Below are 20,930 nucleotides of genomic sequence, written 5' to 3'. Positions count from 1 at the left end.
CTAGTTCTGATTTGGCCCTTTGGACAAATGGGATTTCTCTTCTATCTACCAGGGCTTCAAGAATTTGAAGAAAACTGAAACAGTGTGTCTCCTCACCACTTTGCCATCCCACCATGTTAGATCTTCTTTCCAGCAAACATTCTTTCAGATCATATCAGCAGTCTGACCCTTGCCCATCTCTTCATCATCTATTGCAGACATAAAACCAGACCCAGAAAACACCCATTTACCCACACATATAACTATTACTCAGATCTAAACAAGTGGAGCTTTCTAAGCATGGTATGTTTTCACAAACTTTGGTGACTTTTCTCATGCCGTTGCAGAAAAGTTGTTTCTAACTCCACATGTAAAGTTATAGTTCTTTAGCAGAGGCAAAGGAGACCACCTAGCTAACTACATGAATTTTTTCTGGAGAAAGGGTTAGACAGACGTGGCCAGTAGCTCATCTATATCCAGGACTGTAGGACAAATGTGGACTTACTCAGAGCCAACATCATAATATTCAAGTTGGTTCTGTCTCGCAAGGGGGAACAGCAGAAGACTTTCTAGGTTGCAGGCAGTTTTTTGAGTTAAGAGCCATTACCCTCACCTGCAGTCACAAAGAGCCCACAGCCTTGTCCAATCAGGAGTTCCTTGGGCAGCCTTCCATAAGGTCATTCAGAGACCCAGACTCCTTTCACCCAGGGGTTCCTCTCCAGGCCTTAAAGCCCTCCCCTGGATCTTCTGCATCTTGTCAAGAGATGCAGGAAGAGAGAGTATGGGGGATTATGTGGGAGGTTTTAGGGGCCAGGAAGTAGCTTACCCTTATCACATTTCACTTCTCAGGTCTCATTAATAAGATATCAGTCACATGACCCATATAACTGCAGGGAAGGCTCAGAAATGTAATATAGCTATGTGTCCATAAGGGAAAAGCAGTAAGGTTTGGTAAAGCATACCTGCCTTATCCTGAAGATGCTACCAGTTTGTTCTCTTTCTCCCCCAAAATTTTCAATGATACCCTATCATCTGTCAAATTTAGAATAGGCTCCTAACAGTTTAAGGTTGTTTTCATTGTGACCCAAACCCATCCTTCCAGCTAAACTGGCAATTTCATTTTTCCCCAAGTATACCCTACCAGTTCACTCTTTATTATCTCTGGGTACCCTACATCTTTTATCCCTGAAACATCATCAGTCATTCAAGGTCCATTCAAGAAGTCACTTACTCTTTTTTTTTTTTTTCCAGTCATGGTAAGTGTACTCCCTACCCCCTATTTCACCCTTCCCGCCACCTACCTCTCATCTGGTAACCATGAGTTTGTTCTCTAGAGTTAAGAGTCTGTTTTCTTGGTTGTCCCTCTCTCTTTTTTTTCCATTTGCTCATTTGTTTTGCCTCTTAAATTCCACAGATGAATAAGATCATACTTGTTTCTGACTTGTTTCACTTCATATTATACTCCCTAGCTCCATCCATGTCCTTGCTAATGGCAAGATTTCATTCTTTTTATGGCTAAATATTCCATTGTATATATGTACCACTTCTTCTTCATCTGTTCATCTATCACTGAACACTTGGGCTGCTTCCATAGTTTGGCTATTGTAAATAGTGCTGCAATAAACACAGAAGTACAGGTATGCTTTCAAATTAGTGTTTTTGTATTTTACGGGTAAATATCCAGTAGTGTGATTACTGGATTATAGGGTAATTCTATTTTTAATTTTTTGAGGAACAAGAGGTCACTTTTCTGAATTTCCACTGCTCTGCTTTATGTTATGATTACCTGTTTACTTTTACTATCCCCTCCTTTGAGGGCAAGTGATCTATCTTACCAATTTTGTGTCACTAAAAACTTCTAGGAAATGCTTAAGAGTACTCAATCACATGTTTGTTCAATTGAGTTAAATAGTTTTTTTAAATTATTTCCTTAAAGAGAAAATAAGATATATTTTTTAGTAGCTTTCTTTTCTCTCTCTCTGAGGAAAAATATTTGTGGCATTTGTGTTTCTCAAATGACAGCATAAGAACCATTAAGGGGAATTTGTTAAAATTATAGATTTCTACTGCACTTTCCCAAGATTCTAATTCTACGGACCTGGTAGATCTGATATTGGGCTCCAGTATCTGAATTTTTTTATAGATGCCCTGTAGTGGAGAGGGAGGATTCAGATCACAGGACACCTGTATTGTACTTTCAGAAACATTGCAACACGGTGTTTGTCATGATGTCCATTAATGGACTGTTATTTCCTTTTTGAACAAAACAGATCAGTTCATTAACAAGGGAACAGGTAATGTGCGCAACAGTAAAAATCAAGATGTTTGTCATATCGCCTTTGGATCCAGAGTTCTGGGACCACCTCCACTCTCTGGAAGAAGGAATAACATGAGGATATCCACTGAGGTAGGAGCAAGGTCTGAAGAGCTTGTCTCAGCATGAGGGGCATGGGAGAAGGGTTTTTTTTTTCCACAGTGCACCGGAAGGGGGAGGGGGGGTTGGGGGGGTGGGGAATATATGCCAAAAGCAGAAGCCTTGAATAAATTTGGAACAGAAATTCTGGATTTTAAAAGAACTCAGTCTGTTTTATTTTTGTCATGTCAACACAGTTAACATTTCTGAGTATTCTTTTGATCAAATATGTTAACAAAACTTAAAGGCAAATATATGTGAACACATTTTGTGGTCTCTGTCAAGGAGTTGGATCAGGATCCCTGAGTGGCTCATTTGGTTAAGCAGCTGCCTTTGGCTCACGTCATGATCCCAGGGTGCTGGGGTCAAGTCCCACATCGAGCTCCCTGCAGGGAGCCTACTTTTCCCTCTGCCCCTGCCTCTCATGAATAAATAAAATAAATAAAATCTTTTAAAAAAATAAAAATAAAAAAGGAGTCAGATCTTCACCAGATACCTTACAACAAACAGATTCTCAAATGTTATATTTTTATTTTTAATTTCCTCTGAATGTCAGACACATGATTTTCAGTTTTAACTCCTACCTACTAAAGATGGAGTATAAGCACATTTTAATTTATGTGTCTAGAAGACTTGTTTGTCTTCTATTTTGTCTCACATTATATTTCTCCTTCCATTTCTTTCTAATTTTCTGGTATAATGTCCCTCTCCACCAACTTTCTAAACTTCTCATTTCCTCTAGTTTCTTTTCTCACTTTTTATTTGTCCAAATATTATTAGTCTCTGTAAATTCTACAGAAAATAAATGCAATTCCCGTATTATAAGATGTGCAGATTAATTCCTCTCCCTTACAGACAGTAAGATCCATTGGGTCCAAAAATAACCGATCAGGCCAACAGTCTGTGGCCGAGGACTGTGTCAGCAGTGCGGAGATGTCAGCCTCGCTGATGCCAGAGTCAGAGGAGCAAGCAGATAAAGAAAATATTCACCAAATAAAGCAGACCATACCTGTTCGTGGTAAGACTCATGCATAAGGGCCAATAGTTGGGGGAAAATAGAAATGTTCCTGTGAAGATAAATTTGAAGTTTAATTCTTGATTAGATCTTAACATCCAGAGAATTATCATTTAAAAATGAATAAGATGGTAGATATTGAAATCTGTTTCAAATTCTTATACATATATTCTGTTCTGGAACCTATCGTTCTCTCTCTCTCTTTTTTTAATACTTTATTTATTTGTTTGTTTGTTTGTTTGTTTATTGTAGGCTATGTGGGGCTTGAATTCATGACCCTGAGATCAAGACCTGAGCTAAGATCAAGAGTTGAATGCTTAACCTGACCGAGCCACTCAGGCGGCCCCAACTATCATTCTCTTTATAGTCTCTTTATTCCATTATTTCAAATTGCCATAGTATCCTGCATTTTTATTTTATGATGACTAGTGAGGAAATAACATAGCATTCTATAATTAACTAGATTTGGGGAACTTTACGTGTGTTTTAAATTTTCTTAATTTTATCTTTTAGTTAATCTCTTCCACTTGTAAAGTGCTTTTTATTTTCTCCTATTGATGCACAGAGAACCCTGTTGGTGAGGAAGAGATTTTTGTCCCATGTTGTAGATTGAGGGTTCATGGCTAACAGAGAGGTAAAGTGATTTGCAATTTGTAATCACTGGAAAGAATTGAGACCAGTACCAAGGTCTTACCACTCACTGTAATTTTTCCATCCTTGCATGTCTGACTTTTGTGAGAGTTGGAAAGGAAGGCATTTGGGTTCATTTTATTTGACTTAGAGATTAATGATCACAACTACAGACTATATTTCTCATATAGCACAAAACTGAGAGAAGTACGTAAATGCCACAGATGTTCCATCCCAGCTCTATCACCATCTGTAAGACTTGATCAAAATTCCTAAACACTGTGGGCCTCAGTTTCCTCATCTGTAAAATGTGGATAAAATTGCTACTGGCCCTAGTAGTAGTAATAAACAATGATTGCTTCAAAGGGTCATTGTGAGGATTCAACAAGAAAAACCAGTCAAGCACATCATATTGTGCCAAGAAGTGAAGCATTCCATAAATATTAGATGCTGCTATGAGTGCTGTTAATTATTATGATGATTATTATGCAGTTAAATTACACTTAAGAATTCTTTTCCAGGTGTGATCACAGTTCTCCAGGATTCTTTTGGAAACTACCTTCCAAGCTGTTTATGAATATACTTAAGTATATGAATATACTTACATATACTTAAGTATATGAATATACTTACCAACTTTCTCTTTCAAATGAAACAATTATTTTTCTGTATTAGTGATCAGTTTCATTTTTTGTATTTTTTAATATAGTATGTTATATGTATAATTAACCATATGACCTGTTGCTCTCTGTAAGGTTATATTACATGCATAAAATGTCTCAGTAATTTCAAAAGATATGATCCCAATAATGGAATAGGAATAATTACCTATTTCCCTTGAAAGAATAAGTTGTGATTTTGATACAGATTTATATGATGTCACAATGATACCTGAACATTCTCATTATAGCTACAATTATATTTACTGAGTTATTTCAGACCATATAGTACTTTTTGTTCTGGCTTTTTGTTCTTTGATATGAAATGTACCAGCCGATCTACATGTTATGCATCCACATCCCCCTCAAGAACCATCAGCAGATAAGAATAATAACAGGAGAAGATTACGGTTAAAAAGCACCAGCAGAGAAAGGACAGAGGCACACAGCGGTACGGCACTAATTCAATACTATCTTATATCTGTATATTATTCAGAGCAATGGAATCTCTCTCTGCAGGTTGTAAATTTCAAAGGATTACAAACCAATTCATTTAAAATATAAATGTCTTTTCTACATGGATTATGGAAGTCAAATTTTCTGCAAAAGAATTGCTCTAGAGCCTTAACAGATTTGCTGGATTAAACAGACAGTACCTCAGAAGTAAAGGACTTCCCTACTTCTCCTCTCAAAGGCTGAATAAGCTTAAATTATTGTTTTTTAGAAACAGCCCAAATTTGATAGAGGAGGTTCCTACCTGCAGACTTCACTAAAATTGAACTTAACTCATAATTTTTCATGTTTCATATATATCTCTTCTTTTTAAACTGGGCCCTTTTCAAATATTTCAAATATATTTCAGATATATTTATCTGAGATATAGGGGTATGTGTGTGTGTGTGTGTGTGTGTGTGTGTGTGTGTGTGTGTGTGTTTAATATTTGCTGTCTCTCCCTTTGGACTCCATGCTAATAGAATGTAGGTTAAAATTTCAAGTATTCACAACCAATAAAGCATTAGTTTTATTATAGTTATCCCTTTGAATATTGGATTTGAGGCATTTAAGTATAGACCTGTCTGCACATTCATTAATCTATCCTGAGTCAAGCCCAGAGTATATCATGTACGCATCTGTTAGCATAATTTCTCAAAAATGTAGTGTTCTTAGGCTGAAATTCAGCTTGTTAGGATTCATGTTATTTTCATAAAATAATAGAAAAGTTAATTCTGTGTCCATTTTCTTAAAATGCTTAAGGAAAGTGCTTGGTTTAAAATTTTGAGTCAGGTTGTGCAAGAACTGTAATTTAAAGAAAACACATTTTACTTTATGTGGAACCAAAGGGAAAATATAGGACCCTTTGAAAATAATATGGGTGATAGAATTCCTTTTATTGCATATTATGAAACTTAAATCTAAAATGCCCCCATGCAAATATCAAGGAATTTAAAGATGACCCTCTGCAAAAATGCAGCTGAGTTCATCTTTGAAACATTCTAGTGGAGAAGAAAAGAACTGCAGATAGTCTGTATTATCACCTCTAAGGTACTCTTCAATAATCATTTAGAAAAGCACACCATGTTATTAGCATTCTTCCAAATGAATAAAAATCAAAAGAAATAACATCGTGGAAAATATTTATTCCAATAAAGGCAGTTCTTCAGGAAATAACAGGAATGAAGATAAAGCAACAGTTGCCCTCAACAGCGGGTCCCAACAAAGCACAGAGATGAACCCCAGCTCTCCAGCACTGCAGTCTCCCGATCAAACAGGTTGGCATCTTCAGTCCACTTTAATTGTTAATAATTGATGAAATATCAATATGTTTAGCATTTCAAACCCAGTCATTTTGAGAAGTTGTGATACAGTCATTTGCTAAAATCTATCATTTTGTGATAAATCTCCTTTTAACCCCAATTGCATCTCACACTTTGATGGATGAAAGGGCATTTTTATTTCCAAGTTTCAATGCACCAGTTATCATGCAGAAGGAAAGTTGAAACTGAAGTTTTCACAGGACATTGTCACCATCCCCAAAGATAACCTATTGTTGCAAGTCTCCAGTCCTCTTTATAATGGAGACGGTTGGAGTGTAGAGCATTGAGCCCATCAACATATCTTCCCTAGCAGGTGTGTGGTACTTTTACAAAGGCGAATTGTTTTTGAGCAAGAGAAAAAGGAAAATAAATGAAAATTGTTTGTAGTTTGTCAGTCTTATTTATGCAATGTTGAAACCTTCATTAAAATGTTAGGCGCAATTAGTGTCTCTAGCATAAATCTGACTGTGTAGAAAAACTAATTAGATGTTTAGGTGATCATTCTTGCATTTATCTTGTTTGCTGCAATATTGTGATTACACAGTAATTTACATATTTTCCTAAGAAAACATACCAAATTATTCATTACAATTGATATGGAAATACTTGAGGTAAAACTACGAATTCCAAAAAAGCATGTGGTGGTGAGATAATTAGAGTTCATTTGGTGTAGAAACACTCCTTTTACCTTGACTTTTTGACAGTTAATAATATGTTTGACCATAGGTCATACAAGTTGTTGAATTGCAAAATGAAGATTCCCAGTATCTTTTCCTCCAATTTTCTTTATAAATCCATGTAGGTAATGCAGCCCATTGGTTTTTATAATCTTTTTCGACATTTATTTATTAATAAAGCATATACTGTGTTTACAAAGCACCTGCTATATGCTTAGCACCATGCAATAGGATTTGCTGTCCAATAGAGGACAGCCCATTAAATCTGTTTATTTCACCCGCTCATGGTACACTGACTCCGGACCTTCCACATCCCCTGTGAATGTGGACCAATGATGTAGATTCGGCCTGCTGTAGGCCACTTACCTACAGAAAATGTGAAAGCCTTGTCCCTTTCAGATTTTCCCTAAGAAATGTACATTTGTTACCCTTTTTTATAAGCAAGTTCTATTATATAATGGTAGTCTTAAGAAACAAATACATTATGATGAATACGATTTTATTTGTGCCGTTAATATTATTTTTATTAAAGGTCTTTTTGTTTGTTGCTTTGGTACTGGAGGTTTTAGAGTTCAAGTCAGCAAATCTTAGATGTCTCTTGGTTACTTTTCTTGTGAAGTTAAATAGAGCAGGATTCAAGAGTCAGGGTAAAATTACCATGTCCACATTTTGGTTCTCCTGAACACAGATTTTTTGTAAGATTTTCACCATTGTCATAGTGCTCAAAAAAAGTAAATTTTAAGGAAAATAGACTAAGTTGAGAAAATGCAACCTTTTCCTGCTGTCATTCTAAAGAAGAAAATAAGCATGCTTTTAATGACAATCATTTTAATATTTGTCTGTTACATTTGCCTGGATCATAGTTATAAAAATCTATCTCAATGTTGTATGAAAGATTAAAATCTTTTTACTGTGTTGTACATCTGAAACTAACAAAACATTGTGTGTCAACTAAATTTCAAAAAATTTTTAAAGTTCAGAATTTTTTTTATAGTTTTGGTTAAAATATATCCCAGGGGTAGTATAGAGTATTTTTAACAAAACAAATAATGTTGTGCAAAAAGATTTATATATCAAAACATTCTCTGCTATAATTAAAGATCTTTTTCACCCATCACATTAACAAGTATTTCTGTGGATTTTCTATTACTGGAAAAGTCTGCTCAATTTAGTCTCTGAATTGTCCTGTTTCAGTCAGTGGAATGGAAAGGAAAACCCTGTTAACCTTTTCATGGTTACCTCTCCTCCATGATTTGTAATCCAAACAATGCCCAGTTATTTTATTTAAAGAAACTTGTTAAATATTCCACCCTCCTGCAGTTAAAAGAAGATATTAGTAACTCAAACCCTTTTAAACTTGGAAGATTTCCTCCCCCCCGTGGAATGTCAAATTAATCAGATTGTGCTATGAAGAACTTGCTGCAAGACAGGTGATAATTACTTCAGACTTATAAATTTCCTGGCCAGTGTTTCAACTCAGACCGAGAAGTGCAAATGAGTTGCCCATAGCTATAGGCACTGATCTATGGATTAAATGTTCAGCAGGTTACAAGATGGTGGATAAATTGCATTCGTTGGCTTCTGCATTATTTGATAAATCTCAGTTGCAACCCAAGAATTTTAACCTAACTACCTGCCTTAATAGAACACTGATGGAACACTCCTGTAATTTTTGTCATCTTTCCCCAATGTCAGATGAGTGGATATTTCCTGAACATGATGATCGCATTTCCCATTTGGCATCCAGCAGACGGTCTCTCCTGGATGAAGACTCCTGCCATGCTTCACCCATGTGGCTGGAAGCCAGCAAGGAAAGTGAACATGGCCAACTGGCAGAGGAAACCCAGGTTGTCCCAAAGGACATTTTCACCTTTTCATCAAGACCACGATCAGCGCCTCATGGAAAAACTCAGAACACATCCCCAGAGGGGTGCCCATTTATTCTGGATCTAAAAGAGGATACCAGCCTGACAAGGAGAGACACCGAATTGGAGGAGGATTTTTATGGCCGTGACAGCAGCGAAGAGGTACACTGCTTGATGAGTGAAGTCGTTTTATAGCACAGTTGTTCCATTAGCTCCGATGAGCACTAAAACTAGTTGAAACGAAAGAGGGGGAATCAGCTGCTATTTATAAAAAGGCAGCAGATTGCATGTCAGTTGACAGTTGCCGCAGGTTGTTATGGAAACTCTGAATTGCTACCTTTTTTATTAAGAGCCAATTTCATTTTTAAAAATTTCATTTTTAATTATGAAAACCAGTTTTGGGGTTGTTTTTGTTTTCTCATTTTATTTTTTGTTTCATAAAGTGAGAGAAATAACATGTGGTTTAGTAATACGATGGAGAGACCAGTAAAACACTGAGAACACATTGTTCTAGCTCTCTGGGGAGACTGCCACAGTGGCTAAGCATTCTGAATTGACGGTTTTCTGGCTTCCTCACTCCCCTGCCATCCCTCCACCTTAGACCTATTAGGACTCATTATTTTCCATATGGTCCCGGAATTTCAAGAGTTGTGCCAATTAAAGTTTAGATAATGAATCATGGATTAGTGCTGGGACTTGTCTTACCCTGGGTTTTCTGTTCACAATTATTTAGAATACAAATATAGTTTATAAACTAGTAAATTCACATAAAGTTTAAAAAAAAAAACTTGTTATGAACCAAACAGAAAGTAGTTCTGAGACATTTGTTTTAAACTTAATGTATTATGAGGACTCTTTTCCCTCATACAAAATGAATTTATTTGTGAAATTCCTTCAGCTTTGTTCTTTAATGATAGGCATCCCTATATTCTGTGGAAAACAGTTATCTTAAAAGCAGGTTATAGTTGGGGCGCCTGGGTGGCTCAGTGGGTTAAGCCTCTGCCTTCAGCTCGGGTCATGGTCTTAGGGTCCTGGGATCGAGCCCCGCGTCGGGCTCTCTGCTCAGCGGAGAGCCTGCTTCCCTTCCTCTCTCTTTCTGCCTGCCTCTCTGCCTACTTGTGATCTCTATCTGTCAAATAACTAAGTAAAATCTTAAAAAAAAAAAAAAAAAAAAAAGCAGGTTATAGTCAAGTTATGGTTTTGTAAAATTATACACACCATTTCTATGTCAAAATTGAATTATAAATTACTTAATTATTGGTAATAAATATAAATATAGCAAATTATATACCAATGTAATTATTATATAATAATAATTAGAATAACTTTTTGTATATGCTTACAAAAAAATTTTTAATAATTATAACTGATCAAGGATCCCCCTTGGACAGCAGGATGTAGATAAGATTCATTGCTCCTACCTTCAGAGACAGTTGAGAATATGATGAAATTGTTCAGGCAGTAATTATGGTTTTTTGCAACTTTTAATGAGTTTCCATAGCAAGGTGTGCAGGGAAATCCTTCTTTTTACAATATTTTTGCCTTCTGAGTGTAGTGAAGCTATTAGTCATACCAAACATAAACCTACTACACATCCCTTTATGCATAAGTAGTACTTTTGATGCCAGCATTTTAAATGTTGCTCTGGACATCTTCATCCCTTTCACCCCGAATAACATTAAGATATAAAAACTAAAATAGACATTTGCCTTCAGCATCTACTACTGCCTCCATCCCAGCTGTCAATTCTTCTACGGTATGAATAGGCTACTCTGATAAATTAATTCATACCATTTCATTAATGGGATAGTCCATCCCCTTCCCATGTGCATTGCACCATCTTTCAGACCTAAACCAAAAGCATTCCTTTAATAGTGGAAATTTCAAGGCAGGTGGGAAATGTTAGTTCCTTCCCTGGAAAAGTTTGAGGAAAATTTTTACGAGAAACTGCCCTTTAAATATCATGACATGAGGAACTTGACAAGAAACAATAGAACTTCATGGGAAAATGAAGAATACTATTCTGATTATTTTAATTTGTTATCACTTGGTGTGCTGTATTCTGCTACTAGCTACTCTACTTCTGACATCCTTCGTCATTTACTATGCAAACAAATACTAATTACCAACTACATGAAATTGAAAATAAATATATCATGTATTACCCAAGTTCTGAGAGGCATAGCTATCTGGTCACCCCTGAGCCAAGACCACCAAAATGACTAGTAGCATAGGGCTGGAGTCTATACTGGGACCATCTCATGGCTAACACCTGTCCTAGCCCACATTTAGCTGGAGCCTGCTAAGAGTGGCAGCCAGAGAGAAGGGCAGAAGCCTTGCCATTTGGGGTTTATTGTTAGAGGCAATAACAATATACAAACTATGAAACAGAAAATAGACCAACAAAAAATGTTGGGTTTTACTTAAAGAAGTTCTAGAATTTATGGTGATCAAATTAGTCTTCAGGGGGCTTTTTTAGTCATTTCTTTTCCTTAGGATTACTTCTTTCATTTATTAATTGTGTAAGTCAATGGGAAATCAGATTAGCTATTTAAAATGTTTATTTACATACAGTCTTTGAAGAAAAATCAGTTTAGTTAATTTAGGCATCCTTACTCTAAGTTGCGTTATTTTAGAATGTTATATCCTTAGAGTAGCATAATTATACTTAAGGAAAACAATGTCATGTCATAAATAATGGTGGACGAACGAGGATAATTACATTACTTACTATGCTTGAAGTTTTAACTTGTAGTGAAAGACTTTATTTGATGGCCAACCATTGAGTATTTTTAAGGGGAAATGAGATATGTTCCATAGCCTGTAATCTAAGAAAAATCAAATGTTATCATGATAGCTAGAGGAAAAGTACACATACAATAGTAAAAGCTAATTAAAATAAGCTTTCAGTGATACATTGATTTTGAAATTTAAGTTCATCATCGTTAGTTCACATCTGAGCTCTTCATAGTGTGAGGGCCTCAAAAGTATGAGTTTTCTTTTTTTTTTTTTTGCATTTGCTCTTGTCTTAGTCTTTGCTTTACTATATATTTTATTCCCTAGGCAGCCATGTATACTAATATTCCTGATACTCAATCAGTTTTGAGTTTGTACTTCTTATTTGAAAAGCACACTGTGGAAATATATAGCTATAAAATCAAGACTGCCATATAAAATGAATTATCCTAGGAAAGCTATTAAAACAAAGTGCCTTTTCCACGATTCCAGCATCTGAAAGGGAAAAAAAAAAGCCTCTTTCTATTATCTCTATTTTGTATTTTATTCCGTTATTCCCAACATGGCTTTGAGTATATGCCTGGTTTATAACTTGAAATAGTTAGCTTTATATTAATATTTTATTACTCCCCTAATTTAATTTTTCATCTAGAAATACTGTCATTTTTCCCCCAAAGCTCTGGCTGTGTATCACATACTAAAGTACATATTTGCAAGGCCAGATGATTTGTCCTGTATCACAATCCAAATTGGAACATTAAGCCAAAAAATTATCCATAGTTGGACATGAATTATGTGGACTGACTACTCAGAGCATTCAAATTAGCTAGGACACTTCCAGATCTTCTCTCCATCTAATAACTCCTTAGAGGGCTGCAGAAGACAAATTTACCAACAACAAAGTAAAAAGGACCCTTTTAGTCCTCCTCTTCAGTTTTCCCCACATTGTTGCTTTGAAGGCTTTTTGTTTTGTTTTGTTTTTCTGGCACTCAGCAATTTAGCTGTTTCATAGCATTTTTTTCCTCGCATAGTTTATATTTCTGGGTTAATCTATAAACCATTCACCCCATATACTTGACTAATGAATTTGAATTACTTTCTCACACACATGTACATACACACAATAGAAAGACTATTTACTCCTCTTGAGGCTGCTTATATTTCTGTGTAGCCTTTTAAAAATTTTAAATGTCAATAACTGTGTTAGAAAAAAGTGGAAGGACTCTTATTTTGAATATATTGCCTTGCATTTTTGTTCCTATATATTATGAATTACAACATAACATCCTCTAACCTATCAAGCGGATTTAATATTTATTCTGGGTGAGAAATTTTTTAAGGCTGTTCACAGCTCTGTGTCTTTATTACTATCTTGTGAAGCTCTGTTCCTCTCTGCAAACATCACAGGCCCCTTGGTTCTTATGACTTGGCTCTTCATTGTTATATGCAGGTAAAGAAGATTTTAAAACTCTTGTCTGCTTAGAATATCATTCTGCAGCTTCTGCTAGTAGATAAATATCTTGTGGATAAATATTTGGTTATGGATAGGAGTTTCCACAAGAAATCTTTAAAGTGTTATCAGCTAAAAGAGCATGAAGTCTTAACTTAAAGAAAAATATGTTTCTGTCTTAAACAATTAAGAGTGTCATCATTTTCCCCAAAGAGTCATGTGATGGTGTTTGCCCACCCCATAGAGTCCTTCTAACTTCTGCTATTCATCTGTCTGTAGAGCATCACTGACTAGAAGTAAAAATATTTACAAAATAATTTGTCCAACCCCTTTTAATATCAAGCCTGCTTCAGGTTAGTTATTTGTCAGAAGCAGTTACATCTTCCTTTCTCATTTTACTTCTTTATAAACTAGTAAAATGCATTATATGTTACCACTATCAACTATCTTTGTCATCCAGAAAAAACTGTATTACTTTAATAGTTTCCTGTAAAATTCAGGAGGTGGAAGTAGAAATACTTCTTGGGAATGGTTGTTAGGGAAGCCCTTTAAGATACATTTGAGTGGTCAATCTTGTTATCCTCAAAGAAGAAATGATTTTTTCATTCTGTTATGACCAGTGTCTTTAGCTACGTCTATGCAAATAATTGTGCCTTTTAGTTGACAGTGGAAGTATATACCTCTAATCATCTCTTTGGTCCCCTAGTGCCCATGTCCAGCTAAAGGATGCTGTCAGTGCATGCGTTTAGTCACTAAAACATTGGACAATAGTAAAGACTCCTTCTGACTCAGTCTCAATTACAGATTCAAAACAGCCATCAAAAGTATGTTTGAATTATTACAGACATATTTTTTCTACAGAACTTTTAAGAATGTTCTACAAGACTTCTTTTCACAGTGGACTGAATTAAAAAATCAATTGAAATACAAATAAATATAATCATCCACTTTTACGAAGGCTAAAACAGAGCTCTACCCTGACTCACTCAACATTAAAGTTGTGATACAAAGAGCCTGGGTCCCATCTGCTCCAAGTAGGTGGCCCTCAAGAGTCATTAAAATTATCTTTTTAAAATTACAGCTCAGCAAGAGCAATCCGTTTTATGCATCCAGAAATTATTGTCCAAATGCCCATCTGCATGTCGTTTTAAGAAACGCAGTTCAACAGAGGAAGTGCTGGCTCCTTGGGGAAATCATTCTCATCTTCAGCGTACATATGCTGTGCTACAGTTAATCAGGCAAACTCTATTGATGTTCCCGGCACTTGGGCGTGATTGAATATTTAACAAACAAATGCCTCTGAGCCCAGAAGACAAACGGTTTAAGAGATTTGGGACTTTTAAAAAAATATATCAAGTTAAATCAAAAGCATTTTGTATTTGTTCTTCTGAGAAACAGATGAACAGATGATCGGAACATGAAAATGGCATGATAATTTCTTTACCACTCTGACAAATTATATTCAATTGCTGTACAGGTTTTCAGTAGTTAAATGACAAACCAGAGGGGGAAATGTGGTTGTTTTTCAATCAGGTCATAGTAAGCTTACTTTTAATGCATATAACAAATGCATATATTATATAAGAAAAAATTAAGCCAAGAGCATGTAGAGCCCAAAAACGTTACACATGTGGAATCAATAAACATCATCTATACATATATCATCTACTTTAGTAAGTCAGAAGTGTTGCTAAAAAAAGGAATAGAGTTTGCCAGTGTACCACACCTAGAGAGTACAATACTAGGTTTCATTCCCTATTTCTTTCCACTCCAAAAGAGAAGCCGTCCCAACTTAAGTCAAAATATTGGTCTCGTTTATCTCTTGCCTTTCTCATTTATCCTAATTCTCCTTTTAGAATCTGGGATAAACCAGAATTGGTTCTGGGGCAGCCAGAGTAAACGAGCCTTTTATACTCTGTCCAGATTCTCCAGTTACTTATCTTTTCTTACTTTAAGTAGTAGCATAGAAACATATTACCTTGAAATGCAGTACAACCAAGAGAATGCTCACCAGAGAACACAGCTAAATCTGTCCTTCTAGGCTCATCGCCAGACCAGGGTATATCTTGGGAAAAATGTGAGGTGAATGGCCATATACATCTCATGAATATTTCTTTGTGTATAATCATGCCAAGCAAAAAGAAATAATTTTACACCTGAGTAAACTACTGGAAGGAAGAAAAAGCTGTACTCTGACCCACCCAGAGATATAAAAAATAGACTTCATATAAAATAATTTGATTTTTAAGGTGTTTATAAAATGATATAGCAAACATCTGGCTTTATAGGTATCCTTCTAACTATACATCTGAAACTTTTGAAATGATATTTGCTACCTTCTACCTTATGAAATTTTTACTTTTGTAGGTATCTATTTCTCGGCTTTATGCCTTTGCCTTCAAGATTTTGTGCCTCTCGAGGCCAATGCCTAGGTTCTTCTTACCTGTGTTTCTTCTGTGGTGCCTAGAAAATGCCTTACACCTAGCAGGAGCTTAGTAAATATTTACTGAACTCATTTTTATTGCAAAAGCTCCCAATTTCTGCTTATGTCATATACAAAATAGAATCCCAGAGGGATCCAAAGATTCTGGCCCAAAGATGCGTAATTATACTGTTTCGACATAACCAACCTATTTTTAGGGCCTATCTGTTTTAAATACATAGCACACGTTTATTTTTTATATGCAAATTGATGGAAATGGATGAGCAGAGGGTCTTTTTGGTCACAGAAAACCCACTGCCCAATGTATATAACCAGTATAGAAAATTAAACGAGAGTTTTTTGAAAGCTGGAGGAGAGATAGCACTATCAAGCAGCCAGACTGAATTAACAAGAAATCCATCCTACTTCCACCAGTACCTTCTTAGAACTAGAGTTTGGGGAATGTTTGCTATATTCTCTGTTACTTTCTCTAAGACAAGGCTACACTTTTATCCTCGTTTCATCTCTGTAAAACAAAAATTGCAAAAGCCACCACCCCATTCCTTAGTAATTTAGGACAGTAGGCATCTTTCAGGTCCCTGGCATTCTTTCCAGTTTTCTGCCTGAGGACAGGGTTCTTCAACCATGTGAACAGCTTAAGGGCTCTCAGAGTGGCGATGAAGGATTAGCTTATTCAGTAAATGATGTACAGCAGAGAGAGTTGCCCAGTACCTGCAGTTGCAGCCAATGTAGTACTGTTGCAAGGGCGGAAATATCCCAACCTTCTTATTTTTTCACATGGAACGTAAAGTAAGTGCCTGTGGATTGACATCCAATCACCATCTTTTCTTGACTCCATTTGGGGCTCTGGAAAATATATTTCCCCATCATTTATAAAGAAATATATGTATGAGAAGATCAAGCCAGCATAGACAAAGCAGGTTTAGGCCCAGGATGAATACCAAGAAGATGATCTTTAGACACTCTGCAGTTCTCATCCTTTATTACAGATAGGCAAGCTATTTCTTGGGAGACGTTCTAAGACCCGAGTGTTCTAAGACCTTTCTTGAGATTACAGTTACTTTCTGCAGGAAGTACTTTCCTCTACTTTCCAACACTTTCCACAAGGAAGGAAAAACATTTTATAACAGGATTAGGGATTGCAGACTACCTTTTAGAGATTTCCAGAGTCACTAAGTAGAGCATACCTTGCCTTCTACAGAACTCTCATATCAGCCCAGCCTCTCCATCACCACTACCACTGCTTCAGCCCAGCCACGCCAGCACCTCTAATCATCCATTCGATAGTCTCCTAATTGGCCTCCCTCTTAGTAATCTCCACAGATGCTGCAGACACCATACAAACTTACACCCATGCCTTCTATCATGGGCCATCGCTGATTCTGCTGAGTCACATCACCCAAGGACCCCTCAAAGGCCCTGCATGGCAGAGATTAAGTTCTGGACTACCATTGTATGCCTATCATCTACAGTGCCTATGGCAATAGCCCTAGATATGATGAGGAAGAAATGAAGAGAGGCAGAACTATGACAGACACACAGATAGATCCCTTCTCATTAAAAGGCGTGATAAATTCCTCTTCTGGGGATGCCTGGGTGGCTCAGTCAGTTAAGTGTCTGCCTTTGGCTTGGGTTAGGATCTCAGGGTCTTGGAATCAAGCCCTGAGTCGCATCGGGCTCCCTGTTCATCAGGGAGTCTGCTTCTCCCTCTCTTTCTGCCCATTTCCCCTGCTCATGCTCTCTCTCAAGTGCTCTCTCTCTCAAATAAATAAAATCTTAAAGAAAAACATCCTCTTCTGGCCTGTGTGCAAACTAGAGCAGGCTTTCTCGCCTTTACACATGCTTCACTTCTACTGAAAGGGAAATCTCACTTCAGATAGTAATCTGTATGTTGAGTGTGATGATGAGCAAACACTGAGCAAAAAACTCAACAGTTCAATCAGCCTCTCAAATATTTTGTTTAAAAATTCCAAATCTGGGAGGGGGGGATGCCTGGGTGATTCAGTTCATTAGGCGTCCAGTTCTTGATTTCAGCTCAGGTCATGACCTTGAGGTCTTGAAATCAAGCCCCCTGTCAGGCTGCATGCTGAGCGTGGAGTCTGCTCAAGATTCTCTCTTTCCCTCTCCTTCTGCCCCGCCCCACTCCTGCATGTAGTCTTTCTCGATCATTCTAAAAGAAATTTAAAAATAAAAAACCAAATTTGGGAAGTAACTAGATGTTTGGTTCTGTGTGGCTACAAATTGAAGGGTAAGCAATAGCTTACTGAAATTGAATGTAAGAGATACATTCTTAGATAGCAAATAATGTCTTTAAAATATAATCTGCTTTGGGGGGATACCTGGGTGACTCAGTTGGTTAAACATCTGATTTGATTTTGGCTCAGGTCATGATCTTAGAGTCGTGAGATCTAGTGCTGCGTCAGGCTCTACACTCAGTGGGGAGTCTGCTTGTCCCTCTCCCTCTGCCTCTGTTACCTCCCCTGGCTTGCACATATGTTTGCTCTTTCTCTCTGTGTTTCAAATAAATAAATACATAAAATCTTCAAATGTATATAGAGATAGATATATACTCTGCTTTTATTGATTTTTTTTCTGTCCTAAGTTTATCATTTTAATATCCACTTATTTTTTACATATTTAAGTAAATAAAACAAATTGGAAAAATCTACCTTGGCAGGTATAAGCAATGATCAGGTTAGTTTGTTCTTTCAGGTTCTTATTTTATAGCAGAAAAATCCAACTGAAAAAAGCACTGTAGTTCTCATTTCCATTATTTACTTTCACAGCCATTGATTTTATGTTTGTAGTTCCTCCTTTCTCAGATTTAAAAATTAAAATTTTTGCTTTCCTAGGGATAATCTCAGAACTATGTATTTATAAAACTCATGTAGCTTTACAAATAATTCTGTTTCATCATGCTCTTGTCTTATGGAAAAAAAAATACTTTCTATAATTGAAATTTTCATGTAAGAAAAGTATTTCACAAAACATGTCTATTAATCTATTGCTCTTGAACAATAAGACTTCCCTACAATAATTTAAAACAAATACACTTTGATAGCCCAGCTTATTTTTAGAGTAGCATTTCTCTGCTTAAATAAGCTAAATACTGTAAGTTCTAGCTGTTCCTCTTCTCATAGAGTTAGCTCATTAGGAAGTCAAAGTGTGCTATGCTTATGTAACTTCCAGTGGATCCTCTTCTTTCACATGCTTTTTTGAAATAACTGTATTTTTAGTGAATGGCTCTCTTGTAACTCAGAGGTAAAAAAAATATATATATGCCTTACCAAGACCAGATAGATACCACATAGCAGGGCATCTTACCAAACAGTTTATACCTATTGCACTGCTGTTTTTAGTTACTCATCTTTTTATTGCAAAATAAAATAGGTGTGTATATATATATATATATATATATATATATATATATATATAAAGTATATATATTAATATATATATTAAGTATAGGTATATATATATCATATATAGGTATATTATATGTATACTTTGGCTTTTATTCAGAGAATAAGTGAACTTTTTAAGGACTGTTCTCAGTAGCTTCTTCACCACAGATTTTGGCTCAATGTGGTTTCACTTTGTTCCCCCATGTAGGGTAACGACAGTATCCAGGGTTCCCCGAACCCAACAACTAGTCCTTCAGGGTTAACTCAGCTAACATTAGAGAACACGTTGGGGAAGGCTGCGAGGCGGACAGATAAAGGACCTCTAAAAAGTGCCTACACAGAAGCAGGAGCATCAGAAAGCCAGAATTCCTTGGCAAAGCAGATAGATAGAAAAGACTTTCGAACAAGTGTGGTGCCTACACCATGCCTTTCTCCCCCTGGAAGAAGTGAAGCCTCTCAGAAAACTCCAGATCCTGTTATCAAAGCAAAGGACCGACCAGCCCATCAAGTACCAGCTTCAATAAACAAAACCTCCCTAAAGGAGATCTCGGGGGGAAAGTTGAGGCCGATTCCTGAAGTATCTGTAAGTGGCTTCGCTCCGGTTTGCATAGGCGGGCAGCAAGTCCTGCTGTGTTCTGTTCTGTCCCACTTCTCACGGGTTTTCAGCAGGACCTATTTTTCATCATTTGGGTGATCAGTAATGTATTTGCCTTCTTATTCCAATGTGTTTTAGCTCAGTAGCAACAGCTGTTAAAGAGTATATTGCCCATCCCAGTGATAATAGAATGCCTCATGTTTTTAATGAGAAAGATAATTATCATTATAGTAATTTTTTTTATTTCCCAGTTACTTCTCATAATTTTAGTTATCACTGCCTGCAAATTATAAATGAAGATCTTATTTTTGAGCCAAAGGCTTGCCAGTGAAATTGACAGATTTTCAATAACAATCTACATTAGGAGCCATAAAAACATCATTATTCTCTTCTCTTTCTGGTCTCTTTGCAGCAGTTTCCCAAATAATAAATGGCATGAGTGAAGGTTAATAGTAAAGTAGTGTCATTGAATAAATCCCTAGGCTAATTTGGAGGCTATATTCATGTCCATTGGGTTGATTTTCCTCCTTCCTGTGTTAGTACCTCTTCCTTCAGTCCCTCCATGCTGCACTTAGAAACCAGAAAACAGATGAAGCTATACCGAACAAATGAACTTACATTCCATTTTTTTAAAACACAGTAAAGGTTTTCTTTATTTGTCATGTCCTAAGTATTCTGTATGTGTTACATTGTAAAGCTTTGGTTCAATTACATTCTAAGCAATTGAGGGAGGATTGTTCCCTCACACAAGTCATAGACATATATGTCATCATTAACAGAACAGAAATAGCTAATACTTCTTAAATACCTGCCATGTGTCAGTCATTCTGCCAAGCCTTTTTTCCACTGAAGCATTTCATTTAATCCTCACAGTGACCCTGAGAGGTAGACACCTTCATGCTTATTTTTTAGATGAGGAAACTGAGGTTCAGCTCGGTTATGCGGGGTGCTCAAGGACAACAGCAAGTTCGTTGGAGAGTTAGAACTTGAAACTAGATTGTCTGAGACCAGAAATGCTGCCTGGGTCCACTGCACTGGGCTGCATAAACGTGTACCAACTCTCACGTAAATGGTGGCCCCTCCTCAAGAAAGACCCAGATAAAACTGGAATGTGTATTCATTTTATTTCTCACATTGGTATGCGTATCTGCATGTGTGCCCACAAAAATGTAGTGAATAACCTAACTCAATGAAAATGGAATTTGTTTTATGGTGATTTTAGGATGAAAGTGGTCAATAGTAATATCTTT

At 36.4% G+C, this 20,930-nt stretch overlaps 1 protein-coding gene across 7 annotated transcripts in view; it reads left to right on the top strand.

Annotated features, from left to right (window-relative positions):
- Positions 1–20,930, top strand: part of LOC111144282 (chromosome unknown C3orf67 homolog) — a 247,545-nt gene that overhangs the window by 149,868 nt on the left and 76,747 nt on the right. For 4 of the 7 annotated variants that reach the window (XM_022498519.1, XM_022498517.1, XM_022498522.1 and 1 more), the window contains 6 exons: positions 2,250–2,386; positions 3,248–3,410; positions 5,031–5,147; positions 6,346–6,465; positions 8,883–9,214; positions 19,294–19,668. In XM_022498519.1, coding sequence (XP_022354227.1) covers positions 2,250–2,386; positions 3,248–3,410; positions 5,031–5,147; positions 6,346–6,465; positions 8,883–9,214; positions 19,294–19,668 — 1,244 coding nt within the window. Of the gene's footprint in view, positions 1–2,249; positions 2,387–3,247; positions 3,411–5,030; positions 5,148–6,345; positions 6,466–6,820; positions 6,824–8,882; positions 9,215–19,293; positions 19,669–20,930 lie in introns of all 7 variants that reach the window. The other 3 variants (XM_022498518.1, XM_022498520.1, XM_022498523.1) reach the window with 3 other exon arrangements.

The sequence above is a fragment of the Enhydra lutris genome, unplaced genomic scaffold (assembly GCF_002288905.1).
Source record: "Enhydra lutris kenyoni isolate GAN:26980312 unplaced genomic scaffold, ASM228890v2 scaffoldscaffold10, whole genome shotgun sequence".
NCBI classification, from domain to species: Eukaryota; Metazoa; Chordata; class Mammalia; order Carnivora; family Mustelidae; genus Enhydra; species Enhydra lutris.
This window is presented reverse-complemented; position numbering and strand designations above follow the sequence as displayed.